Source organism: Fukomys damarensis, unplaced genomic scaffold (assembly GCF_012274545.1).
Source record: "Fukomys damarensis isolate Sample0158 unplaced genomic scaffold, DMR_v1.0_HiC HiC_scaffold_24, whole genome shotgun sequence".
In the NCBI taxonomy this organism is placed as follows: Eukaryota; Metazoa; Chordata; class Mammalia; order Rodentia; family Bathyergidae; genus Fukomys; species Fukomys damarensis.
The window spans coordinates 11,599,087-11,622,454 of record NW_022900936.1 but is presented as its reverse complement, the minus strand read 5'-3'; the positions used below and the strand labels follow the sequence as shown (position 1 = coordinate 11,622,454).

General features: G+C 45.2%; 1 protein-coding gene across 14 annotated transcripts in view; it reads right to left on the bottom strand.

Moving 5' to 3' along the window:
* Tiam1 (TIAM Rac1 associated GEF 1) overlaps positions 1 to 23,368 on the bottom strand; it is a 401,135-nt gene that overhangs the window by 116,514 nt on the left and 261,253 nt on the right. For 12 of the 14 annotated variants that reach the window (XM_033755948.1, XM_010608608.2, XM_033755949.1 and 9 more), the window contains 3 exons: positions 20,292 to 20,431; positions 12,258 to 13,231; positions 12 to 317 (listed from right to left, as the gene is read on the bottom strand). In XM_033755948.1, coding sequence (XP_033611839.1) covers positions 12 to 317; positions 12,258 to 13,220 — 1,269 coding nt within the window. In that variant the 5' untranslated portion in view covers positions 13,221 to 13,231; positions 20,292 to 20,431. Of the gene's footprint in view, positions 1 to 11; positions 318 to 11,861; positions 12,021 to 12,257; positions 13,232 to 20,291; positions 20,432 to 20,619; positions 20,639 to 23,368 lie in introns of those variants that run through there. The other 2 variants (XM_033755952.1, XM_010608619.3) reach the window with 2 other exon arrangements.

Genomic DNA, 23,368 nt, shown 5'->3' with positions numbered 1-23,368 from the left:
GTCAGCAGGATGTCGGACTGGCCGGGCGAGCTCAGGGTGCCACTGCTCTGCTCGTCGCTGTGCGCAGAGCCGGCCTCCTCCAGGCTCTCACTGTTGGTGCTCATCTCCAACTCCCGCCGGAAGTTCTCGTACACCCCCTGGCGAGCCGCATCCCCCGTGGAGCTGCTGCCACTGTCACTGCCCACAAAGGCCCGGCCCGTGGGGGGCGAGTAGCTGGAGTTGGTGGCATTGGAGCGTCTGGACAGGAGGTCCGTGTCGGTGGTGGCCCCTTCGATCCCACTGTCTGCAAACTCGCTGCCTTCGCCCGCATTAACATCCTTGGGAGCAGAATGGGAGAGAGAAGACATGCATCACGCAGAGAAGGAAGCCAGGAGCTCCCCGGGTCCAGCCAGGGGCTCCGGAGCCGCAGCAGTTGCGGGGCCGGCTGTTCCCTGCGCCTTCCGGAACAATTCCTCCTCACCTCAGCGCACAGCAGAGCCCGGGAAACCTTCATCCACGCAGCATGGAGGAAACGACTTAAGGTTCAAGAAATAGAAAAGAAACAGGGAACCTTTCAAAGAGCTTATCGTTTGTCTGACTTGGATAATTAGCGAAGTGGCAAATCAACTATTGAGATTCTCCCATCACCACGCACAGAGAGCATAGCCCTGCCCCTCTCCTCCTCATCAGGCCTTGAACTCCGGGAAACTCTGCGGGCAGATTAGTCGTTCCCGAAGTAGGGGATGACAATGCGTAACTAGGTCTTTACAGCTGATACCTATTCCTCTAAAAATTTTAAATAAAAAGCCTGCTTAGGAGCCTCTTTTATAGGGCACAGCCTGGCCACTCACCCAGCAGGGTCCCATATCCCGGGAGCAGAGTAGGTAAGATGCCCCGTGCCCTAATCAGCTTCGCTTCTTGAAAACAGCCTCTCTCTCTCTCAGTACTGTGCTAAAATCAGTCTGTGGGGCCCCCAGCTCCTACATAGGCTCTCCAATTACCTCGCCCTTTCAAAGCCAGGATGCTAGGAGCCCGGAGCTGGTGTCTCGCTGCCCCTGGCCCAAGACACAGCTCGGGGGCAACTGCCAAGATGCTGGAGTATCAGTTTCCAGTTTAAATCACCGAGATCTTCCAGAGCTGCCCCAGCACTGCTGCTGAAAATTTCCGGAACAGACAGGACTGCTGTTAAATCAGAATCGTAATTGCTCAAAAGCACTGTTGGCATTTCCATAAACAATAATTAAATAATGGTAGCAATCAAAGGGAGGATAATGACAGCAGTATTAGGATGGGACAGCTCTACAGTTTTACGGATAAAGAAGAAGGTGACTGAGCTTTCTCTAAGGAAGAGAACAGTGACAGGAGCCTGATATGGAAGAGATGGCCAGGTAGTATATGGCATGGAGGTTTCAAGTTTTCTTTTGACTCTTTAGTCTCATAAATAATTAACTATAGTTCAAACATGTAAAACACTTAACAAAATATCCTACATGTCATAAACATGAATGCTTGGGCCCAAATCTTTGCTGAGAGGCATAAGCCATGCCATGAAAAAAATACCGTCCCCTGCAAAACCAAACGGGTATCATGGCCCCATCTCCTCTATGAGCCTCACTTCGTCAATTCCAACTTAAAACTCTCCTCAGCTCACTGTCGTTGTGACAGATGCCACGTGGGCAGCTGAATCTGTAAACACAAAGCAGGACGAGGTAGTAGAATGACAGCAGGAAATAGCTGAGCAAGGTCCATTTCTAAAGGAGTGTAGACAACCTCTAGGGGTTAGACAGGCTTAAGGGGGGCAAAGAAACCTCTGATACAGCTCAGATGCAGGCCTCTGTGCTATGGTCTGGATGTGGTTTGCTCTCCAAGGTTCATATGTTGGAAGCTCAGTCCCTAACAGACCAGTGGTGGGAGGTGCGGGACTTCTAAGGGGGGCGTCTGGTGGAAGGCAGTTAGGTTACTGAGGGCATCACTCTTGGGAAGGATCAGTGCTGGAAAGAGTAAGCCTGATGCCTGAATCTCTCTAGCTTCCTGTCTCGCTCTGTGATCTCTCCCTCTCACACACTGATATGCTATAAGCTAGAAGACCCTGGTAAAAGCCAGCAGATGAGAGTGCCATGCTCTTGTACCTCCAAAACTATGAGATAAATAAACCTCTTTTCTTTACAAATTAACCAACCTCAAGTATTTTATAATAACAACTGGAAGTGGGCTAATCCACCCTACAATCACTGGTCCCGCTGCTTTGTTATCTGCTCTCCTGACCATACATGTTCATGACGCATCCAAATCTAGTTGGTGAAAATCCTCTGCACAAATCAAAAAACACTGCTATCAACCCACATTTCTCCCTGCCGGGGGACATGGACCATATGCTTCCCTGTGGATGAGATAATAAGGGGATCTGACAATCACTGATTCCAGATAGCCGTGAATCATGGAAGAGAGAAAAATTTGTAAGTTTCCCGAATGTTCAGATTGGTTTTTGTATGCATCTTCCCTGATGAAGGGTGTGGCTTACATGAAGGAATCAGCTATAATTGCTCTCCTCTAAGGGGCAGAGACGCAATGCGAAACAGGTGACATCCCTCCTTAGTCCCTCCCTAGTCCATAAGAGAGACTCTTCCACAAAGGAGAGAACTGACTCCAAGCATCTTGTGCAGTTTCTGAGTTCCAGAACAGGAAGCAACCTTGAAAAGCCATCTCTCTGACTAGCAGATAAGAAGATGGGGGGGGTTCATAACGTTCTGAGGCTGGCTAGTGGCAGATGGCACGTTGGAACTTGTGCTTCTGAGTACCTTTCTCACTATTACATGGTGGCCTGATGGCTCAGCCCCGGCTAACGCCCGACCACATTTTGTCTAAATGTTCTACTCACTGGCTTCTCTCTTGATTATCAACAATTGCCTTCTAGTTTCTCCCCGCTCCAGGGTGGGGTGGTGGTGGTGAGTGATTGTTCACTGGTCTGCCTTGAACTGCCCACCAAAAGGCTAAATCCTGAAAAGGTAGAGGATGGGAAGGAAGAGACGCACAGAGGAGGAAAGACAGGCAGAGAGAGCCAACAGGCCAACACTCAAGAGCATGTCCCCTGCAGTTTACTGCAGTCCTCTAATGCCCTCACCCCTCGGCAGAATGCCCTGGGTCTCTCTCTAGGTAAACTAAGATTTAAGGCCCCTATGGACACTCACTCACCTCTGCATCAGATCTGAACATCTGCTCATGCCAAACTGACGGAGTCTTGGAGTGACCCGGGCGGTGTGTGTTTGACTCTGAGACGGCCACCAAACTCAGCTAAGAAGTGACTGCTCCAGGTAAAGGGCCAGCTTGCTGAAGCTGAGTATGTATACCATTCAGGGTAAGCACTGGGCAATGTTCTTGGGTCTGTCACCCAAGGCGACTCCACCTGGTCTCCAGAAGTGGTTGGTCTGGCTCAGTGGTGCACATCCCCACAACTGATATGTGACCAAGCCCACTGGGAAACAGATGCTGGCTGCCCTGCCCCAACTGCTATGCAGTCACGATGCTTGGGATGTCCCAAACACCTAGAAGCCCAGCCTCTGGCATCCCGGGCAATGGGACACTGCTCAACACTGTTCTTTCTGACCCGCACTGAGAGACCAACTCTCTATGGCATCTTTTAGAAGGGCTCCTCTTCCTCCCCTGCTCAGAACCCAGACGTCTCACAACTGAGAAACCTGACCCTCCTCAGAGCCAGAAGCACTGGTAAACCTCCCAGCCCTTCCCAGCAGTACAGAAGAGTGGCACTGGGGATAGTCAGTCACCCAGGATGTTCTGCAGTCTCTGAAGTAAATGCAAAATATGTTCCTTTTCCTTCCCCCACCAAACGATGTCTTAGACTAGTCCTACACTGCGGTTTGGTGTAGACTCCTTGGCCTAATCCTATATTGGAACCTGAAGTCAGAATATGGCTTAGCAGTACAGCACTTGCCTACCATGTCGTGTGAGGCCCTGGGTTCAATGCCAAGCACTGCACAAGCAAAATGAAAAACAAATAAATAAACAAATATGAAATTAATAGTAAAATAAGAATTCAGACATAATCAAGGGAAATGATAAGACCACAGGCAAACAGAAAAATAAATCCCAATATGGTGCATGATCCGGCAGAGACTTCCAGAAAACAACAGAAAATCAACTTTCCATGCTAAGAACTCTCCGCCAAAGAGACAGCCAATTCTGAATAACATTCATGAGGTTAGGAGGTCCTTAAATCTTGCCCTTCCAGAACAAATCCTCCTAAACCTGATTTTCAGAGCACTCCCCAGTTTCCATACCACTGGCAATTTCCCAGAATGAATGTACCTACTTCCAGATTGGGTTCACAAGTACCCAGCTGTAGCCCCAAATACACAACAGCTGCTGGCAAAGAGGTTTCTCAGCCATTCAAGCGGGGAAGCGAATGCTCAAATGCAAGCAAACGGGAAGGCAAGATGCAAGACCAGAGCCCGCTACCAAAGCCTGCTGTCACTGTCCTAAAAGCTGGAGGATCGCGCCCACCATGAATATGGCCTGGCGATGCACAGGAGTAAAGGCTCCAGTTGTTTTCACAGGAAGTGGAAGACTAACTCTGCAAACACTCTGAGGAAGTGCCTGTGCTGGGTTGAGGTGCAGTCAATGGAGGTGCAGTTCTGAAAAGGTAATTAGCTACAAAATGCATGAGCCCTGAGCCAATGTGGAGACCAGCGGGACCAAATGACCACTTGCAGTCGTAAGTCAAATGCAATTTAGAAACTGTTCTTGGTCACTTTAATTTTCCTGAATGTACCTATGCAAAGAAGCTGGCTGTAATATAAGAGAATTCACTGGATTTCAATGGGGAAAGGGTACTCTGATTTCTAGAATCCTTCAGTTAGAATGACTGGTGCCTGGTTAAATCCTAAGACGTTCTTCTGCTGAGCTTCCTTCTCCTTCCCACTCTCCCTCTGCACCAATCTCGACCTCTTTTTCCTCATCTGTTTTATGAGGACAACAACAGTGTTTGCTTAGTAGGCCACTTCATAAAACCCTGTGTGACTGAGTCAATCCAGCCAAAGCGATGAGGCCAGTGCTCAGCACTTAGCATCAACGCAAAATTGTGACCTCTAATCACTGTCATCTCTATCTTCAGCCTTATTCACATCTCAGCCCAAGGAGAAAGGGCTCTGCGTATTCTCAGCGACTAGCTTCCTGTTCCAAGAAGGAAGTGAGGTTATTTCTGAGGAATCTGGGGAAAACAAAAAGCAAATAGGTAGGGGCCTAGTATTTCTGAGCCTTTAAATTAGTATTTTTCACATTCACAAAACAGCATGGTGTAAACTAAGAAAATGGTGACATAGTCTACACTTTGAATTAGTGGGCATTATTGCTAATAACGGTCATTCCTAATTCTCTAGGAATGGGAAACTGGCTGTTTTCCCTGCTCCGCCATTCCTAAGGCAAATCTTCATAGCTTTTTATGTTTCCAACACCAATTCCTTCTCCACTAATGATTCCCAATGGGAGTGACTCACAGTTTCTCTCAAAACAACCACTGGAACTGAAATTCTTATTGTTACTAAAAAGGGACTCCAAAGTCAGTTGGCAAGTGCTTGAAATGTTGCTTTAGGTAACTCCAGACTGGAGAGCGCTTTATGTCCAAGATAAATGAATCATCTTTCCCTACATCTGCCTGTCGGTGTATGTGCTTCCGCCTCAAACTCATCCTTCCTCTTCCCCCTTCCCCATAATAGGCCACACACCCAGTCTCACTTCTCCCTTCCAACTTAGTGCCACCTACCTGGTTCAGCAATAAGCTCTCTGTTCTCACAACTTCCCTCTGCTAACCATCCCGCACGCCATCACCACATGGGACTTCGGAGCTCCACAGGCTGTCACGCAAGCCCCTCCAGTGATGACCAGTGCTAGCACCTGAGCTACCTACCACGAATAAAACTGAAGAACTCATTCCAGGGCATGCTCCCAACCATGCTCGCTTCCGAGAAGACTCCTTTTCTAAGAGCTGGATGCCTTCTCTTTCCTTCCTCCGGTTGCCATACCAACGTCTGTACAGCATCCCCTGTCACTCTTCTCCAGCTCTATTCCAGCCACACTGGGCTCCTTTTGCTTTTCTTCTCTTCAGAAGTGCTAGGCAGCCCCAGTAGTCAACTCCCCCCTCTCTTTCCAGTCCCACCTGAGTTTGCCCTCTCCTGAGGGCCCACCCTGACCACCCCATGTGAAATTCACTCCCGACCTGATCTCCTCACCTTGCTCCTTCTGCCGTAACATACTGTTTAGCTACTTAGCATACGATCCGTCGTCTGCCACACACCCCCAATTCGACATCACCAGCTCCGTGAGCCCAGGGATCTCTTCTCACTGACGTATCTCAAGGACCAAGAATAGCACCTGGCATGGGGTAGGCACTTCAAAAATAATTGTTGAATGAACTGACTGCTGCTCACTTTCCTGAACAATCTCAAAACAAGGAAAACAGCTTCTCATGGAAAACATGTTCGTTTGATTTAAAGGTCTAATCTTTGCCAAGCTCAGCTTACACTCAACTAAAGTTGAGATGGCAAATTAGTCCTAGATGGAAAGCTTAAATTTGCAACTTCCAAGCAGTCCGGTTTCATTATGCAGAAATGCAACGAGAATTCATTTAAATATTTTTCTTTAGTTTTCTAAGTACAGAAAGTAAGTAAGATAAATTGGGCCATCTCACGGCCCCAGCCAGACACTGTCACTGGGTGGTCCGACACCTACTGGGCCAAAAATGACAAAGTGAAAAGGCTGTCAGGTGCTTCCTAAGACCGCTGGGCTCCAGGGAGACCTGGTCAGACCTTCATAAAAGCCTGGTTCCATTCAACAAGGTCCCCCATCCTAGCTCAATGCCAGCCCCTCTTCTCCTCAGTTATGCTGTAAAACCATCACTTAAACTGTTGTGGCACAATGTGAGGTCAGGGGCATAAGCTGTCTTCTATGTTATTTTCAAAAGCCTGATCTTTTCCCACCCCTCTTAGCCTGACTGAGCAGCTCTCAGGTTGTGGAGCCAGCGATGGCTAAGACACCTGCAGGGGGTTCCCCGGGATCCTTCTTTTTCCATCTACCTGTGCAAAGGCCAGATTTGGTTCCTGAAGTCCCACAAGCAGCGTATGTGAAGAGGGGGCTCTAATATCTTCTGCCCTACCAGGAATCTTAGCAAGTCAAAAACATCCAAACTGATGCCTCTCACCCAATTCATTTTTTAATTGTAGAAAATGCAAAAAAAATTTTTTTAAAAGAAAAACACATCCTTGTGTGAACATCTAATTAGTATAGTCCTGTTAAAATTCATTGGTAAGCATTTTTTACATTTTTACTCAGATACTAAGATGATAAAATATGTGCAGCTCTAACCCACATCGACAGAAGCCCCTTGGAGTCCAAAACACTTTTTAAGAACATGAATGGGTCTGAGAAGTGCTGACAAAAGCCATCTCTCAGTTGCCTATCCACCCGCCCACTCCCCCAAAAAAGATCTTGGCAAAGAATGCAGATATTCCCTGCTGAAAATAGATGGACTCGTTTCAAAATAAGTAACTCACTGCTGAATTTACTTGCCAGAAAAAGAAGGATAAAGTGGCAGAGGGGGAGCATCAAACAGAAGATAGGGGAAGGAAGGGAGGTTATTTAAAAATAGATTTCACATGGCAATATCTTGTTTCAAGGAGAAACAACATAAGGTTCTTAGCCAGAAGCCTCTGGATGGACTGTCGGGGATGTGTAGACCCTGAGATGGTATTCACAAGGATGCTGCATTGTGTTTAATCTAAGGAAAAGGTCCAGATTTTTCAGCTGATTCTCAAAGGAGTCTGCGATATAGACAAAGAATCACTTGGCTGTTGGTGCCAATTTTTAGCTCAGGAAACAAGCTTATTTCTGAGCCATGTGAGCTAAGTTGTCAAACAAACAACATTTTAAAAATCAACACAATTTTTCTAGGAACTCAAGATTCCCTTCGGATCATGCTATATTCCTTATCTTATTTAAACCATCAGCTCGGCCATTTGCTTGTCCAAAAAAGCAAGCGTTAGGGACAGGGACCGGGACCAGGAGTTACCCTGGTCATCTCCCTCTGAAACCACAGTTTTGGGTGACAGGACCAGGCGGTAACAATTTCTTTTTCAGCCAACAAGCCCAATTGTTTGTTTCTGTATCAAAACTGAGGGTTTTTACCTTTCAAAAAAAAACTAAGGACCCCAGGAGGTATCTGAGAATGGGGTATGCATCAGAAGAAAGGGCAACCATTGGAATAGAAGACGGTGAGACTTTTGTCACCATGTGTCTTTAGATCCGCTTCCCTCTCTAAGAAACAAGAGGGTTGGACAGAGAGGTGACCTGTAAGGTCCCCCAAGAAGCTGGCAACTCAAACTAGGGCTGAAATAAATCCCTGACCTCTGGCTGAGGCTCTGCCTTAACGTATTCCCCCAGTCAAACGCACAAGCCTGCTTGCCAGGGCCGCACCTCAGTGGACTTCCCCTTGCAGTTTTCCGGGGCACTCAGGTCCATAAGACATGCTCAGTCTGCAGCTGAACACATCCTTCCGCCTCCTGAGCAGATGGAGGAAGCTCCTCCCATGAGCATGCACAATAAGTCTCAGCCAAAATGGCCCATGGAAACTCAGCACCCAGCTAGAAGCTGGAGGGGCCTTCAGTGGTAGCGTTCACTGTCTCCAGCTCTTCCTTGGAAAGCCTCTGAGCTGCAGGAGAGAACTGAATTCTAGAACACTAAGCCAAACTTCATCATCACAACTAGTGACCACTGTTTACTGGGCACCTGCAATGTACAAGAGTCCAAACCATAAGCTCCTGAAATCAGCCTCCTATAAGAGGCTCTGAGATCTATGAAGATTTCAAACACCAAGAGATAACGTGTTCAAACGCAGGAGCCTGGATATGCTGACACTCTCATGTTCCTGCCCCTCCTCTCTTTGTAACAAAAGAAATACAGAAACTCAAATTCGGGCCAAAACACCAACTAGCCATTGATTAAATCCAAGGGCCAGCCTACTGCACACTGTCACAGAAATCAAAAAAATGTCGGGTCTGCTTCACACAGTATCAAGCTTTATTCATCCTGAAATACAAACTTTTGTGCAGAGTGTGTGTACGTTCCCACACACACAAACACACACACTCGAATATATAAACAAATAACTGTGTCAGACACGGTGACACTAACTGTGAACCTAACTGTGAACCTAGGGCCTTCACATTTCAGGAACAGGAAGAACGGTCAAAAACTCTTTATTTTGATCACTTTCAAATCAACTGCAATTGTTCACATTATTTTGGGTCAAATATGTTTTCTCCAGGCTGAGAGGCCATGCTCTGGGGCCAAATGCTGGCCAGCAACTTTCTCAGAGGGAGTCAAACTGCTGACAGGACCATCAGAGATTCAACTACATCACCAGGGCAGACAAGCAGTAACATCTACGATTCAAGTCCACTGAGGAGGTCCCCTGGGTCAAAAACTTTTACTGAAAGAAAGAAAAAAAAAAGAATTCTTTTCAAGGAAGCTTCCACACCCACTGTCTCTTAAAATACACTGTTTGGAACACAGTGGGCTCCAACTAAGACTAGGAAATGTGGGTGGATGGATAGTGTTGTGCATAATTCTGGGGTTTGTTTCAAGTCATTAAAGTTCTTCCCTCAACATATAAAGTCAATTACAAAAATAATACTTCCGCTCAATTTAGAGACTCCACAGAAGGCTCACAAGAAAGGTACCCCACGTGACTCTCCCGATGGTCCTGCTGGCGGCTGCTGTCATTCTCACTGGACAGATGCAGAAGATGGAGCCCAAGGTCACCCAACAGGTAAGGGAGATGTGCCAGGATGCAAATGCCCTTCTTCAGATTCCCAGCCCACTGCGCTTGGCATTACATTAAGCAGTGACTTTATGAGACACCATACTTCGGTGATCTCACTTCCATACATTAACAACTTTAGAAGGCAACAAGCCAAAGGATGGAAATTTCACAGAACAACTACACGAGAGTTTTCTGTGGGGCCAGATGCAGAGGGGAAGACTGTCTTGCTCTGCCCTCTTCTGGGGGTGACTGCAACTCCAGAGCTCACACCCCTCCTCATTAGCCAGCTGGGGGTGGGGTTACAGGAGTCCAGATGTCCCCAGCATAGGATCGTGAACACATAACACAGCTGGGCACCGTGCTTGAAACTCACCCAAGGCATGTGCTGCCTCAGCACCGTTTCAGGGAAAAGAGAAACAAAGGTGATGGTCCAAGCCAGCAATAGTGGGGCGCTCCTGAAATCCCAGCGGAGTGGGAGGCTGAGGCTGAGGCAGGAGGATCTTAGTAAGACCCTGTCTCAAAAAATAAAAAAGGGGCAGGCAATGCAGCTCAGTGCAAAAAAGGCCTCGAGTTCAATCTCCAGTACTATATTTTTTTAAAAAGGAGAGATGCTTCATTTTTTACAGTCTATATTAGTGCGTAGCTCCCGTGTGATGCCAACCTGACATCTTCAGTACAGTCCTTCAGAGTCTTTCAGGTGACCTTTTAATAAGTTACCTGTCTCCATGAGCTCCGGTGCAGAAGGAGGACTTGTAGGCTAGGCAAAGGCACCACATCAGGCTATCCTGTCATTCCGGTCATAATCTCAATGGGTTAAAATTTAGGTAGTGTATCTAGAAGAAAACTTCACGTCTGCTTTCTCGGTCTGCAGATTCAGCTGTTTTATTAACCTCATCTTGAGGACACAGCAATGGGTGCCATTACCAAACTACCCTAAATATATATATAAGCATATCCAGGGCACTATATATGGGTACCCAAATAACCACAATAGTACCACTAATGCTAATGCAAATTACAATGGCTAACAAGTTCTCCCTCATTAGCCTCTTCCTATGATGCACCAGGCACCATGCTTCCAGTGTTTTTTCATTCCATCCTCTCAAAAACTCTTATGGTCGTTCCTACTTTGGGTTAGTGCTGGGGACAGAACCCAGGGCTTTGCACCGGTGAAGCAGCGTTACCCAGCCCTGTTACCATGAAGAGCTTGGCCATGAATACCCTGCCCAAATACACCCAGGTAAGAAGAAGTAGGAGAGGTGTGGCCTGGACACCACCAGCAAAACCCATCTTCAGGAAGAAACCCAGAGTTCAACGAACATTTCTAATTTTTCCAGTTCCTCCGGTCCCTTCGCCATCTGGCCACTATCTGGATCCCCTCTCCACAAAAGCGGACCTGCGCATGCCCGTGTGACTTGTACTGGGGCAAGGCCAGGGGCACAGCACCCTCCGCTACTAGGACCACAGAAGTCTTTGCTGGTCACCCTGCTGACCAACGTGCCTTTCAAAAGCAAATTGTCCAATCAGAATTTTTAACCAGAAACAATCAACCAACCACTTTCCCAACCCCATCATAAACCAAAATTCCCTGTATTCTGCCACAAGGAAGCAGAAAAGGACTAAACCATGCAGGACTGCTTAACATTTCATTATCCTAACAGTAACTACCACTGCAAACTAAGCTAGTGGGTCTTGCTTTCCTAAGACACTTTTAACTCTTTTAAACACGTGTTTGCACCCACTCTCTCATTTTCCGGACCTAAGCAGCTTTTAGCGACATTTCTCAGAGAAACCAGCAGAAGTCAGGGCTTGCCTTAGGTCAAACGAGTTGGCTGCAAAGTAGGGACTGGAACCCACCCATGTCATTCCTTCCGCTACAACTCCCTCCTGACACAGGGCTGGCCAGCATCACAGGGAACAGGAAATTGAAATGGCTCCTGGTAAGACAGCAAGCCTGCCAACCCCAGAGAGAGGCTGACAAGTGACCGGAGCTCGCCCTGAATTAAAAATGTCTCTGCAAACGAGCATCCCCTCCCCGCAAACCTCATCCCACCTGCTGCAGTGAAGAAAGAAGCTCCAAGTGCCCGCAAGCCACCATGCCTCTGTCCACAGAAGGACCAAGTCGGAAAGGCTGCGCGAATCAGAGAGACACTGCTGAAGAACTGTTTCTGCAGAGGCAGTTTCTCGGTGTGAACTTAGCAGCTCTATTACTATCACAACACCCCTACACACACACACACACACACACACACACACACTCCCTTAATCCCCACCCCTCAACCACAGAACTGTAAGAAGGGGGAAGCGGAAAGCCACACCAGTTGCAGCAACTGCCGGGCAAACGCTATAAAACCCAATTTAAAGGTGGGATATTTATAAAAGCAAAAAATCATGCATTTCCAGTCATGTACCACTTCCAAAACAGCGAAAAAGATTCCAAGCGCTTTACCTGAGTTGTTTTTGCTCTTCTCCCTTGCATGCTGTTGCTATGGCTAATTTGTGGGTTGCTGGCACCTTCGGAAAGGCAGTAAGATTTCCTACAGGGAAGTGTGTTGTAATTACTGTACAGAGCGGTCTCTTCGGCAGCAGCTGGTGGCATCTTATGGTTTGCAAGATCGGGAATATCAGACACCAAATTCCGACAGTAGCCTGAAAATTTGCTCCTCGGCCCCCCGTTTGCCGTCACCCCGGAGTTCTTCTGAGCATACAAGTCACCCAGGGAGTTGGCACGCTGACAGGTGCTGAGCTGCCGCGGACTCGTCTGCGTTTCCATCCCCCGAGCCTCCTCGCTGTCCTTCTCTTCGGCGAAACCCAAGATTTCTTCGTTGCTTGTTAAATGTTCTTGGCTCAGATCAGAGAGTGAGAATTCCAGGCTGTCCTCCCGCCAGATGTCTGCAGATTTGGAGCGTTTCTTCTTAAAGCTCGCCGTCTCCATGAAAGTGGGCCCGTTGGATGTATAGGGACGCTGCCTCCTGCCCCCCTCCGCCCGGTATGTGGCGTCATCCCCGTACAGCCTGCTCTCCTCCGAGCCTGGCATGCTCCGCACGGAGGCTGCGGTGAGGACGATGCTGCTGTCGACGCTGGGGGTGACAGAAGAATCGGTGTAAGACACGGGTCTCAAGCCCATATCGACCCGGTCCACCCAGATGGGGCTCCCGAAGTCCTCCAGGGCGCCTTCCTGGGCGAAGGGCTCCAAGCCATTTTCGGCCAGAGACTGGGGGATGCTGGGCGTGCTGCTGGAGCGGGTGCTCACTTCGGAGTTCCTGTGGGTCCCCTTCCCCGAGGACGTGGGCCGCGCGCGCCGCGTCTTGTGCGACAGGCGTAGCGACCGCGACGTGTGCTTGCGCCCCAGGCTGGAGTGCTTTTCTCCGTAAAACTCATGGTCTACAGTTTGACTTTCTGCGTTTCCCATGGTTTTATGGTCTGCACAAAGAGAGAAGGGGGAGAAGGGGAGGATAACTGAGTCACTGTGCGAAAGTTTTGGAGACAGAGCCGAGCACACCCTGGCCGTGGACGGGGCAGGGCCCGCTGACCTCCCCATGCCTGGCAGCGGCTCGGGCCCTTTCTGGGTGGCAGGTGAAGCCGATGTCACCTGCAGGGACTGTCCCTGGAGATGTGAAATACGCGTGGGAATGTGATCATCACAGAATTAGGCTTGTCTTTACCCACAGGACAGATGCCCAAGGGAAATGCCAAAGCACTGCACCTGCCCCCCCCCACAACTCTGTTCACCTCGTCTTGCTTCCTAGGCACTACAATGATAGTTTTGCTCCTACTTATAAATTGAAAGCTCTCAAGTACAAACCAAGGTGTCCACCAAAGCAGTCGTTGTCTGCTTATATCATAAATGTCTGTGACAAATTCACAGGTGCACTTGGTAATTTCCCTCCCTTCTAAGAGTTTTCTTTTGCTTGTTTTGCTTTATTTGGAATCTAGCCATACTTTAAAATCAATCAAAAACGGAAAACCTCAAGATGCAAGTCCAATCGACTTTTCCTAAGAAATCAAAGTCAAAACAGAAAAAAAAACAAGGAGGAGAAAAAGGGGGGCTTTTGCCAGTCACTCCACAGCACGCGAGAGGCTCTTGTTTGGGGAGGTTTTCTGGAGGGGTATGGAGTGGGGTGGGGGTGGAAATGAGTGAAATAAAATAAACCCTGCTCAGCAGCAGACTAATGGGTTTATTTCTGGGAGTAAATCCAACCTTCAAACATTAATCTGGTACAGAGTGCCCTGCAAACAGAAATTCACATTATGAAACCACTAAGTGAGTCAGCCTTTGGGGGCTATCTAGATTAATTCAAGTCCCGCCTTAACATTCTCCCAGTCTCTGTCACTGACCTGATGACACAATTCTGTTAGGCACAGCAGGCAAGAGAAAAGTCCTCAAGCTTGACAACCGTGGCTCTACTTAGCCTATTCTCCTGGATCCCCAAGGTCTATTTCATCTCAAAACATACACACTTAAGATAACACACATGGCAATAGCTGGAAAGGAAAATAGTCACTGGGCAGATACCTGAGCTGCTTCTTTTAACCACCTACAGAGTCACTCATTCTGAATATATTATCTAAGCACCTACTGTGTTCTAGAAGCCAGAGATACAGCAAAGAAGAGACATTTCCCCACTCCTGTGCAACTGCTATTCTAGCCACAAAAAGCACACAATAAACAAAAAATTAAAAGGTGCCATGGGGAGCCAGGAAACGGTATTGCTACGACCACTGCAAAGAAACACTATAATATAATATTCCTTCACGTTGGCCAAGGAGTCACTCTGCAAGCTCACTGCTCAGTCCCACACACTGCATAAGGTATCACATGAACATCTTTACTGAATAAAATGTGTGGCCACAGGAAGGTAAAATCCTCCACTTAACGTTCCAGTGAGTTCAGAGGTAATTCCTGCAGACACCAGATGTTAAGCTATTCCTGTACTGGAATATTCCCTCAGAGGCCACACATCATATGATTCTCAGAGGGAATTTTCCAAGAAAGGGGATCTCCTGATTACTGGCAGCAAAATATTTCAAAGCAGCATGTTCACACTTCTCTGGCTAGGGTCTTTAAGAAGCAAGTAAAAAAAAAAAGATATAAGTATAAGAGGGAAAGAAAAATCAACTATCCAAGCAGGAACGCTGATGGTATCTTAACCCCTAAGACTAGTAAATGCCTGCTATGGTTTTCACAAGTAAAATAAACAACTATACTTTTTCCAGTAACATTAAAGGCTGAGAACAATTCCTTATAGTTCCTTCACTCATTTCACTCATTCATTCATTTGTTTTTGTAGTGCTGGAAGCTAGGGCCCTACCCACGCCAAGCATGTGCTCTAACACTGATAAAAAAAAAAGATAACAGTATAAGAGGGAAAGAAAAATCAACTATCCAAGCAGGAACGCTGATGGTATCTTAACCCCTAAGACTAGTAAATGCCTGCTATGGTTTTCACAAGTAAAATAAACAACTATACTTTTTCCAGTAACATTAAAGGCTGAGAACAATTCCTTATAGTTCCTTCACTCATTTCACTCATTCATTCATTTGTTTTTGTAGTGCTGGAAGCTAGGGCCCTACCCACGCCAAGCATGTGCTCTAACACTGGGACAGCAACATTCCCAGGCCACAGAGTTTTTAATTTTTTTTTAAGTATAAATTAAGATGCGTACATGTGTAGCTCAGTGTGGTGTCTTAACAAATACATATAGAGTGAAATTTCATGTTCTTCTCAAAAGTAATAAGTGTATAAATTGTATGCTTTGCCAATAAATAATAAAAAGATTTACAACAAATGTTAGTCACGGCCCCATTTTAAGAATCATGTAAGTTTAAATTCAAAAACAGAAAGAATGATGGTGAAATGAGCTGACTGGAAGAAAAGGCAAAACTGTCACCTTAAATATGTTCAGATTTACCCTCCTCTGTCACACATATCTAAAGTTTGCAAATATAAATCGACAGACATATTTTCAACAACAACTTTCCGGTTAGCTTTGTTTCTGCCAACAGAAAACTAATCAAGTTAAAAGTCTCAGGAGAAGTTTCTGAAAGGAAACGGCCCAACCTTTGAGAAATACAGCCCTGTGTATCACGCTTGCTGATGGGTCTGTTATAATAATAGCATTTTTAGTAGCAACATTCTTTCCAGGCAGCCAAGGTACAAAAAGAACAACTTTTATCTTCAGAACTAGAATTTTGAGATCAATGCCAAATCTAAGTCCTACCAAGCAGGATTCGCAGGGCATGATCTAACCCTAAACAGAGGCAGCATGAAGTTCAAAGCAATATAAATAAGAAAAACCCGTTTTCTCGGGGCTGCTGAAACCCACTTAATTTGAGAGCTTTGCCTGAAAATTTAGGGAGAGCCAAGAAGGTCCATGTGGGGTCACTGAAGGCAGTAGTTGGGGGAAGGTCCTCAGAAGGTGTCATAGTGGCCAGGACAAGGACGGACCCCTCCCCCAGCAAGGCGGCCCCAGGAAGCTGGGGAACTGAAATCTCTCTCTCAGACAAGTATAAAACGCCAGCAACCTCCATCCAACGTCTTAATTTCTTCCTATTCTATCCCACTTACCCCTTATGATCTATTTTTATTTTGGATAAACAAAACCTGGTTTACATTTTAACATGTGCACAGGTCTTGTTCCCAAAGCCTGGAGTCAACCTCTGCACAAAAAGAGACTTTTGCTTCCTTTCTTTTCTTTTACTTTTCTTTTAATTGTCTCTACAGAGACTAAACATATCCCACAGAGGAAAGATTTAATAGCATTTGTGCATTTCAGTGACAAAAGCAAAAGGTGAGCGACCTCACCAATCATCATACAGCCACATAGATAAGAGAGAAAATCTCCATGGCAAGAGAGAGATTAAACTGCAGAAATTCAGACAAACTAAGTAGAAAGTGGAAAAAAAAAAAATGGTAGTCTCAGCATGCCAAATCCAAAGCATTGTTAGGGTTAACGTGATGCCCTAACTGGAGAATTCTCTCACTAACCTCATCCAACAGGTTGTAGTGAAACCACAGAGGCACTAAGAATATCATATAAAGTTACCTGCATGCTAACTGAAGCCTTAATTAATGTATAAGATACATATGAAATGTGAATGAGGATCATGTTTAGTGTTGAATCCCATTCCCAAGATATCTCATTATGTGCATAAGTATGCAAATATTCTAAGATCTCCCAAAAAAACTTTTTAGATAAAGGATGCTCAGCCTGTATTAAGTCTCAGGCAGGAAATATTAACAGCTTTGAATTCAGTAATCTTAGGGGAAGTAAAAAGAATTAAGATGTGTTGTGTACATGAACCAACTCTGATGAATGTAACCAGGATGCATGGCAAATGTGTACTTAGAGAAAACTTAAATTAAAAAGTAAATACACTCAGTAATCTCTAATTTTCAGACTGTTGTCTGTAGGTCACTAGTGGTTCCAGTAGCTCTTGCATTCAAGGGATAATTGGAGGGAGTGGACACAATTGTAGCACAAGAATAATTCTCAGTATTTCAATCTCAAGTTAAAGCTCCCATACTTTTCTTTCTTTCTTGTGTTCTACCCTTGGGCTTCCCTAGCCTGCCTCAGAGCCCTGGCTCATGCTCTTCCTGGTCTGCCTGGGCTGCTCCTCCTCTTGGTATCTACAGTAAGTTGCTCATTCCACCAAGTTCACGTGCAGCTGAGGCCAAGTGTTGCCTTGCTGAGGAGGTCTTTCCTGGCCCCTCTTTCTCTAACATAGTGAATCTGGCTGAAAAACTCAACCCTTTCTTGTTTTGTTTTTCCCCTTACTGTTCATCCTAATTTTAACACACAGTACAGTGCACTTATCTCTTTTATTCTCTCTCCTTCTCCATCAGGACAGAACGTTTTAGTTTTCTTATTTCTGCTGTAGGCTTAGTGCCTAGAACACAGCCTGAAAGGTAGCAGGTACTGAATGAATGACAAAAACACAATCTGGACGGGATAAGAACATTCTAGTCTTAAAACACTTCCAGTCTTAAAACACGATGACCACTCTTGTACGTAGGTCCCTCAGGGTCAGCCGGCTTCCAACACACTCTCTGCTCCCTAGGTCCCTTCTACCTGCAGACCTGGGTAGGTCCCCTGCCCTAGGCCACTGGGTTGCAGATGGTCCTGCTGAACTCGGCTGAGGAACTCAGCTTGTGCTCTACTGTGGCCTCACCCTGAGTTCACCTGGGGAAATACTTAAGCACTTGCTCCTGTTCTTCACTACGGGGTAACCAAAGGCAATTCTTTGGGTCAGTTGGCATGGATGTGCCCTGTTCAAAGGAAAATAATCAAAAGGACGATTACCATAAAGGTCAAACATCTCCAGAGCAAAATGTTGCTTTTCCTCAGCAAGTAAAAGCTTACAATGGAGTTGCATGTCTGAGGCACAAATCTCAAACAGGCTAAAATTACCATTAAGAATATTTAATAATGCTGGGAGTGTGACATGCTGTAACCCCAGCACTCTGGGATACTGAGAGTGGAGGATCAAAAATTCAAGGCCAGCTTAGGCAATCTAGTAAGAACCTGTTTCAAACTCAAAAAATAAGGGCCTGGGATTTAGCTCAGTGATTCCGCTGATTGCTTTGCAAGTGCAAGATCCTGAGTTCGATCTTCGGTACCAAAAAATAAAATTTAAAAAAAATTTTTAAAAAGGGACTACAGATGTAGCTCAGTGCAAAAGCTCTGGGTTCAATCCCCAGGAGTGCAAACAACAATAATAGTAACAATAAATATTTCCTACACACATGCACATATGATCAAGAATTTTTTTTGGGGGGGGGGACCGGGGATCGAACTCAGGACCTCGTCCTACCAAGGCAGGTGGCAGAACCACTGAACTAAACCCCTGGCCCATGATCAAAAATTTAAAAGCAACAACTATAGATAGAGTGCCTATGGATGATTTAATTTTCACAGTACTTTTTATTGGTATTTTCTTAAGTCTCTATACTAAATGTGTAATTCATTTATTTAAGGGAAGAAAAATAAAACATGTCAACAGGTTTCAAGTGACTTTTTTTTTCCCCCACCCCAGTCAGAAGTGAGGGTGTGGGCACCATGCAGACAACTACGACAAAACCCAAACTCCAAAGAGATGGGTTGAAAAAAATCACCTACGGTAAAGAGAATACTACGAGCTTGGATTTATCACTTTTCTCTCCATTTCTGTGGCACTCTGCATCTACCCTCACGGAGAACCCGGCCTACAGCCGGTTACTTGTACATGGATGCACCCCTCACATTTTTAGGGACCCCCTTTCCCCCTTCCCATTGTATTGCAATCTTCCTGTGGCAGGGACCATGTCTTGTTGGTATAATTTTGATGGAAGTGGACTAAAGTTTTAGTCCTGAGGTGAACCACTGAGGTCACTGTAGAGAAAGGGCATTTCCAATATATATATATAAATCATTAGATCCTGTGCGGAGTCCAAGATGAGCCCATCATATTTATATCATAGTCAAGTCAAAAGTTAGCTTGAGGGCTGAGGATTTAGCTCAGGGGTTCTGCTGCCTGCCTCACAAGCATGGGTCCTGAGTTCGATCCCCAGAACCAAAAAAAAAGTCAACTTGAAAACAAGGTCCCTGTCATTGGGGAAGTTAAGTGTGAAACCCAACCCTAAGACATTTAACGATGTGTACAAGTCAGAATTATTAATAATATCAATTTTTTTCACTCCCCTGATGTATTTTAAAACTTATTAAAATAAATGTAATGATTACCTTTCTATGACTTGAAAACAGACCTCTGAAACGGCAGGGGAAAGCATGAAATGTATTTATTTCAAAGTTAAATTTGAAGTGAAAATCACAAGACAACAGATTGCAAATTTAAAATTAGATTCTAGTGGGAGGTCTTGGTTTCAAGCCTGTTTTTTCCCTCCTGGATGCTGCGCTTGAAGACAAGAGGAGGAAAAAAAGCTAAGATTAAACCAAGGCAAAGTTCTCAAAGTTTTCACTAAATTGTTACAACCCAGGCAGTTTTGCCAAGACACACACAAATACCCCTGACCCCAGAGAAAAAACAAGAAAGTTTTGCAACGAATAAAAGATGATCTTCCGGTTTTAAAAAGATTATTATTTTGACTGTGATGATTTTTGCTTTTCAAAGATAATGCAAAGCAGAAACAAAATGTATCATGGTTTTGAGGCTGGATTTTGAAGCTCAGTTTTGCCTTTTTCAAATATAATCTAGTATAAAGATGGGGAAGCTTAGGTATAAGAGCTCCCTAGGGCAATTCACAAGGGGAGAAAAGATTTCAGAGGTACCTGCCTGGTCTTTTCGCTTTGTTTTGTTTTAACATTAAGGCTTTTGAATTGTTAGATGGGTGTAACCCTAATCCAAGAAAATGATTCAAATTCTTTTTCCCACGAGCTACCCACAACACAGCAATTTCAAGCATAGTAAAAAGCATCTGTCTCCCAACCTTTGAATTCCAATTCCTGCAATCACAGAGGCTCAAATCCACATGCACACACCTACCTTGAAAGGCAACAGTGGTCCCCAGCCCAAGTGCCAAGAACACTGTGGCATTTAGATGCTGAAGCCGGATATGACGTCAACACCTGCCCAGTGGGGTGGCCATGACGGCCTCATCTGAGTCAGGGGAATTTGTCCAAAACCTGGAGGGGAGAGGATAGAAAATGATCAGCCAAGATGAGAAATGGGCATCTGCCATAAGGCCCATTTTTATCAATGCTCAGACATCAACTTTGCTTGAAATATTTTGCCCCTGAATCCAAGGATGCAACTTTAACTACAGGTGTAGAATGGCAGGCTTGGTCAGATAAATAAATACCAGCAAATTTACCTAGGGAGCCTTGCAACTAAGTCACTGTATCACGTTCATCAGTCTCTGCAGTTACCACTGGGCGATTTTCACTATTCTCTCAGAATCTTCAAAGGTTCTCAATAAACAGAAAAAGGAAAGGAAACAAGGAAGCCTCTGTTATTCTCAGAAAAGAGATGCATTTAAAACAAAGGTTAATGCAAGTTTCCTTAAGATGGAACACTCCTGAGAATATGTACAGGCAAGGATTTAGGTAAAACACTCAAACTGTCAGTATAAAAAATAAATTGCTAAGGACAGCTCCAGGAACAAACCCGATGAGTGGTCAATTGTTTCGGCGGCTGCACTGTACTCCTTTCCACCTGGACTTGGACGGGCCGCTGAGGGCTGCTCACCGCCACCACACCCTGCCAGTGGTTTCCACGAGACGGGAAACTTTGATGCCAAATCCGTGGGGCAGAAAGGTGGGCAGAACTGCCCGCTTTGTGGAAAGCAACCACGGAGACAGTAAATAAACACACACATCTACACGTACAGTAAGTGAAGTTTCAGTTCTTTCTTGTCTGGAGACATATGCTATTTTACCACCAAGTCAGTGACTCATGCTTGCAGGGGAAGGTGCCTGAGTTCTAGCAACACCCCGTTATTACCCCACAATACGTGCCCTTTTCAGCTCACCCCCATTGCTAGCCTGCCTGTTCCCTTTGCCTGGGCCTCCTCCTTCAACTGCTTTCTGCAAATTTCCAAATTTTCAAAGCAGTTCCTGAATTGCTTAGGAACTGGCAGAAATTAATAAGCAACAGCCCATTGATATTGAAATGGACTCATTACAGTGCCAGCTGCCAATAATTTGCAAGGCTGAATTCTTGCTGGCACAGAGGCCTGCGGGCGGCTGTCCTTCCACCTGCACTACGGAGGCTGAGAGTGCACTTTTCACACTTGAATGAATGAACGAATGAATGAATACCCTATCTATCAGGTTAAAATTTTATCCCATCTATTTTCTAGTCCTTGAACAAAAGAACTACATGAGCAACAATATCAAAGTTACAGGGTATTATTTATAAAACGAGTTGAAACAGTACAATTTTTTTCTAATTTTGGTAGAAAAAAATTTTACTTATGACCCAGGCCATAAAACTGGTCCATAAGGAGAACCAATAAAGAGCTCCACATTTATTCATTTGTGATAAGCAAGATATTTTAAGGTCACAAGGTGCTGATGTGTACTAATGTTGCTTGTAGCAGGTTAATACCATCAGGGCCTTGTAATGGATAGCCAGGAGACTCCAGACCATCAGTTCTCTGGAAGAGTTGCAAAGAATTCAATGTCACCAAAACTGCACCTCGCTCTAGGATGGAACTTTTGAGTTTGTAATCACACTTCACACGTTGGGTCAAATTTTGGCTTTGCAAGTCAAATCTTTACTTGCAGAATAATTCAGGGCAAACTCTGAATGTTAAGCCTACTCTTCTACAAATGAGGATAATAATAATTTCTAAACCATTGAGTTATAAACATTAAATGAGATCATCTTTGTTACACAATTTGCTGCGTACATAATCCAAGATGAGCTATACTAAATATTCTCTATCATTTCCACTCTAATTTAGCATCTGAAACCAAAGAGTGTAGGCAGTGGGATAGGTTACTGTCACTGGCTAACACAACACCTAATTCACTGGAACTAAGTCTGTTATAATTTGAATGAAGTCAGTCACTTTAAAGCTGCTACCAAACACAGGGAATTGATTTAGCCTTACTGAAAGATGGGGTGCACTTTATTTGCTAAAAGCTCCCCAACACTTGAGTTATGCTCACACAGCTCACAGTACCAGGCCACTTGGGAAGTAAATGATGAATACACCAAGTTTCTCAATCTCACGCTGATTCACTCTCAACTCCGAGAGTCAATTTCCAGGTCAGGTGTCAAATGACCAGTTTGCACAGAGAAGCCTGTGTGTTAGGGCCGGGGAAGTCATTACTGAAACTAATCTCGGGCCCCCAAAACCTGCAAAAATAGGCAGGGCTGAAAGTCCCATGGCTTCAGTCCTGTAATACGATTGAAGATGAAACTAGGGCGCGTGTCAGAAATACGGTGTCCGGGCATTTAATCCATGGATTTTCCTAAAAAGTCTGCTAGACCAGAGGGTTCTCTGTCACCTTTGAAAACATTCAAAAAGAGCACTCTGTCATTTTTAAGACCCTGTAAGTTCCAGGAATCAAAGTACATAGAAAAAAGGGTATGGTACTTGCCCTCAAAACACCCGACTTCACTCACCAGGTTCTATTATTTAGTAAATTAGGAAACTTTGGGCTACTAAATTACCGTTTAAAAACCACCAGGAAAAATGAGGATGTAACACAATCTATCTTAGCAACGCCTACCCAAAAGGCTGTTGTATGTTAATACTTCTTTTATCTTTTTGCAATGTCAAAGAAGTTCCATAACTAGCAAAGTAATGAGAATTAAGAACTTTCCCTTTACCCTAAACCTAAAGGGGGGAGGGGTATTGGGTCAAAATTCTGAAGATTTATTATACAGATAATAAGCACCAAAAGGGGCTTTTACCATTGATATTAGCTCTCAAGTCAATATTCACTGGACACAGGATGGATGGATGTGTCTGGGACACTGGAAAACTTTAAGTCACTTAAAAATTAAGGTTAAAAGGGCCAGTTACATAGCTCAATGGCATCATGCCTTACTTGCAGGCGCATGGTCCTGAGTTCAATCCCCGCTACCCAAAAAAAAAAAAAAAAAAAAAT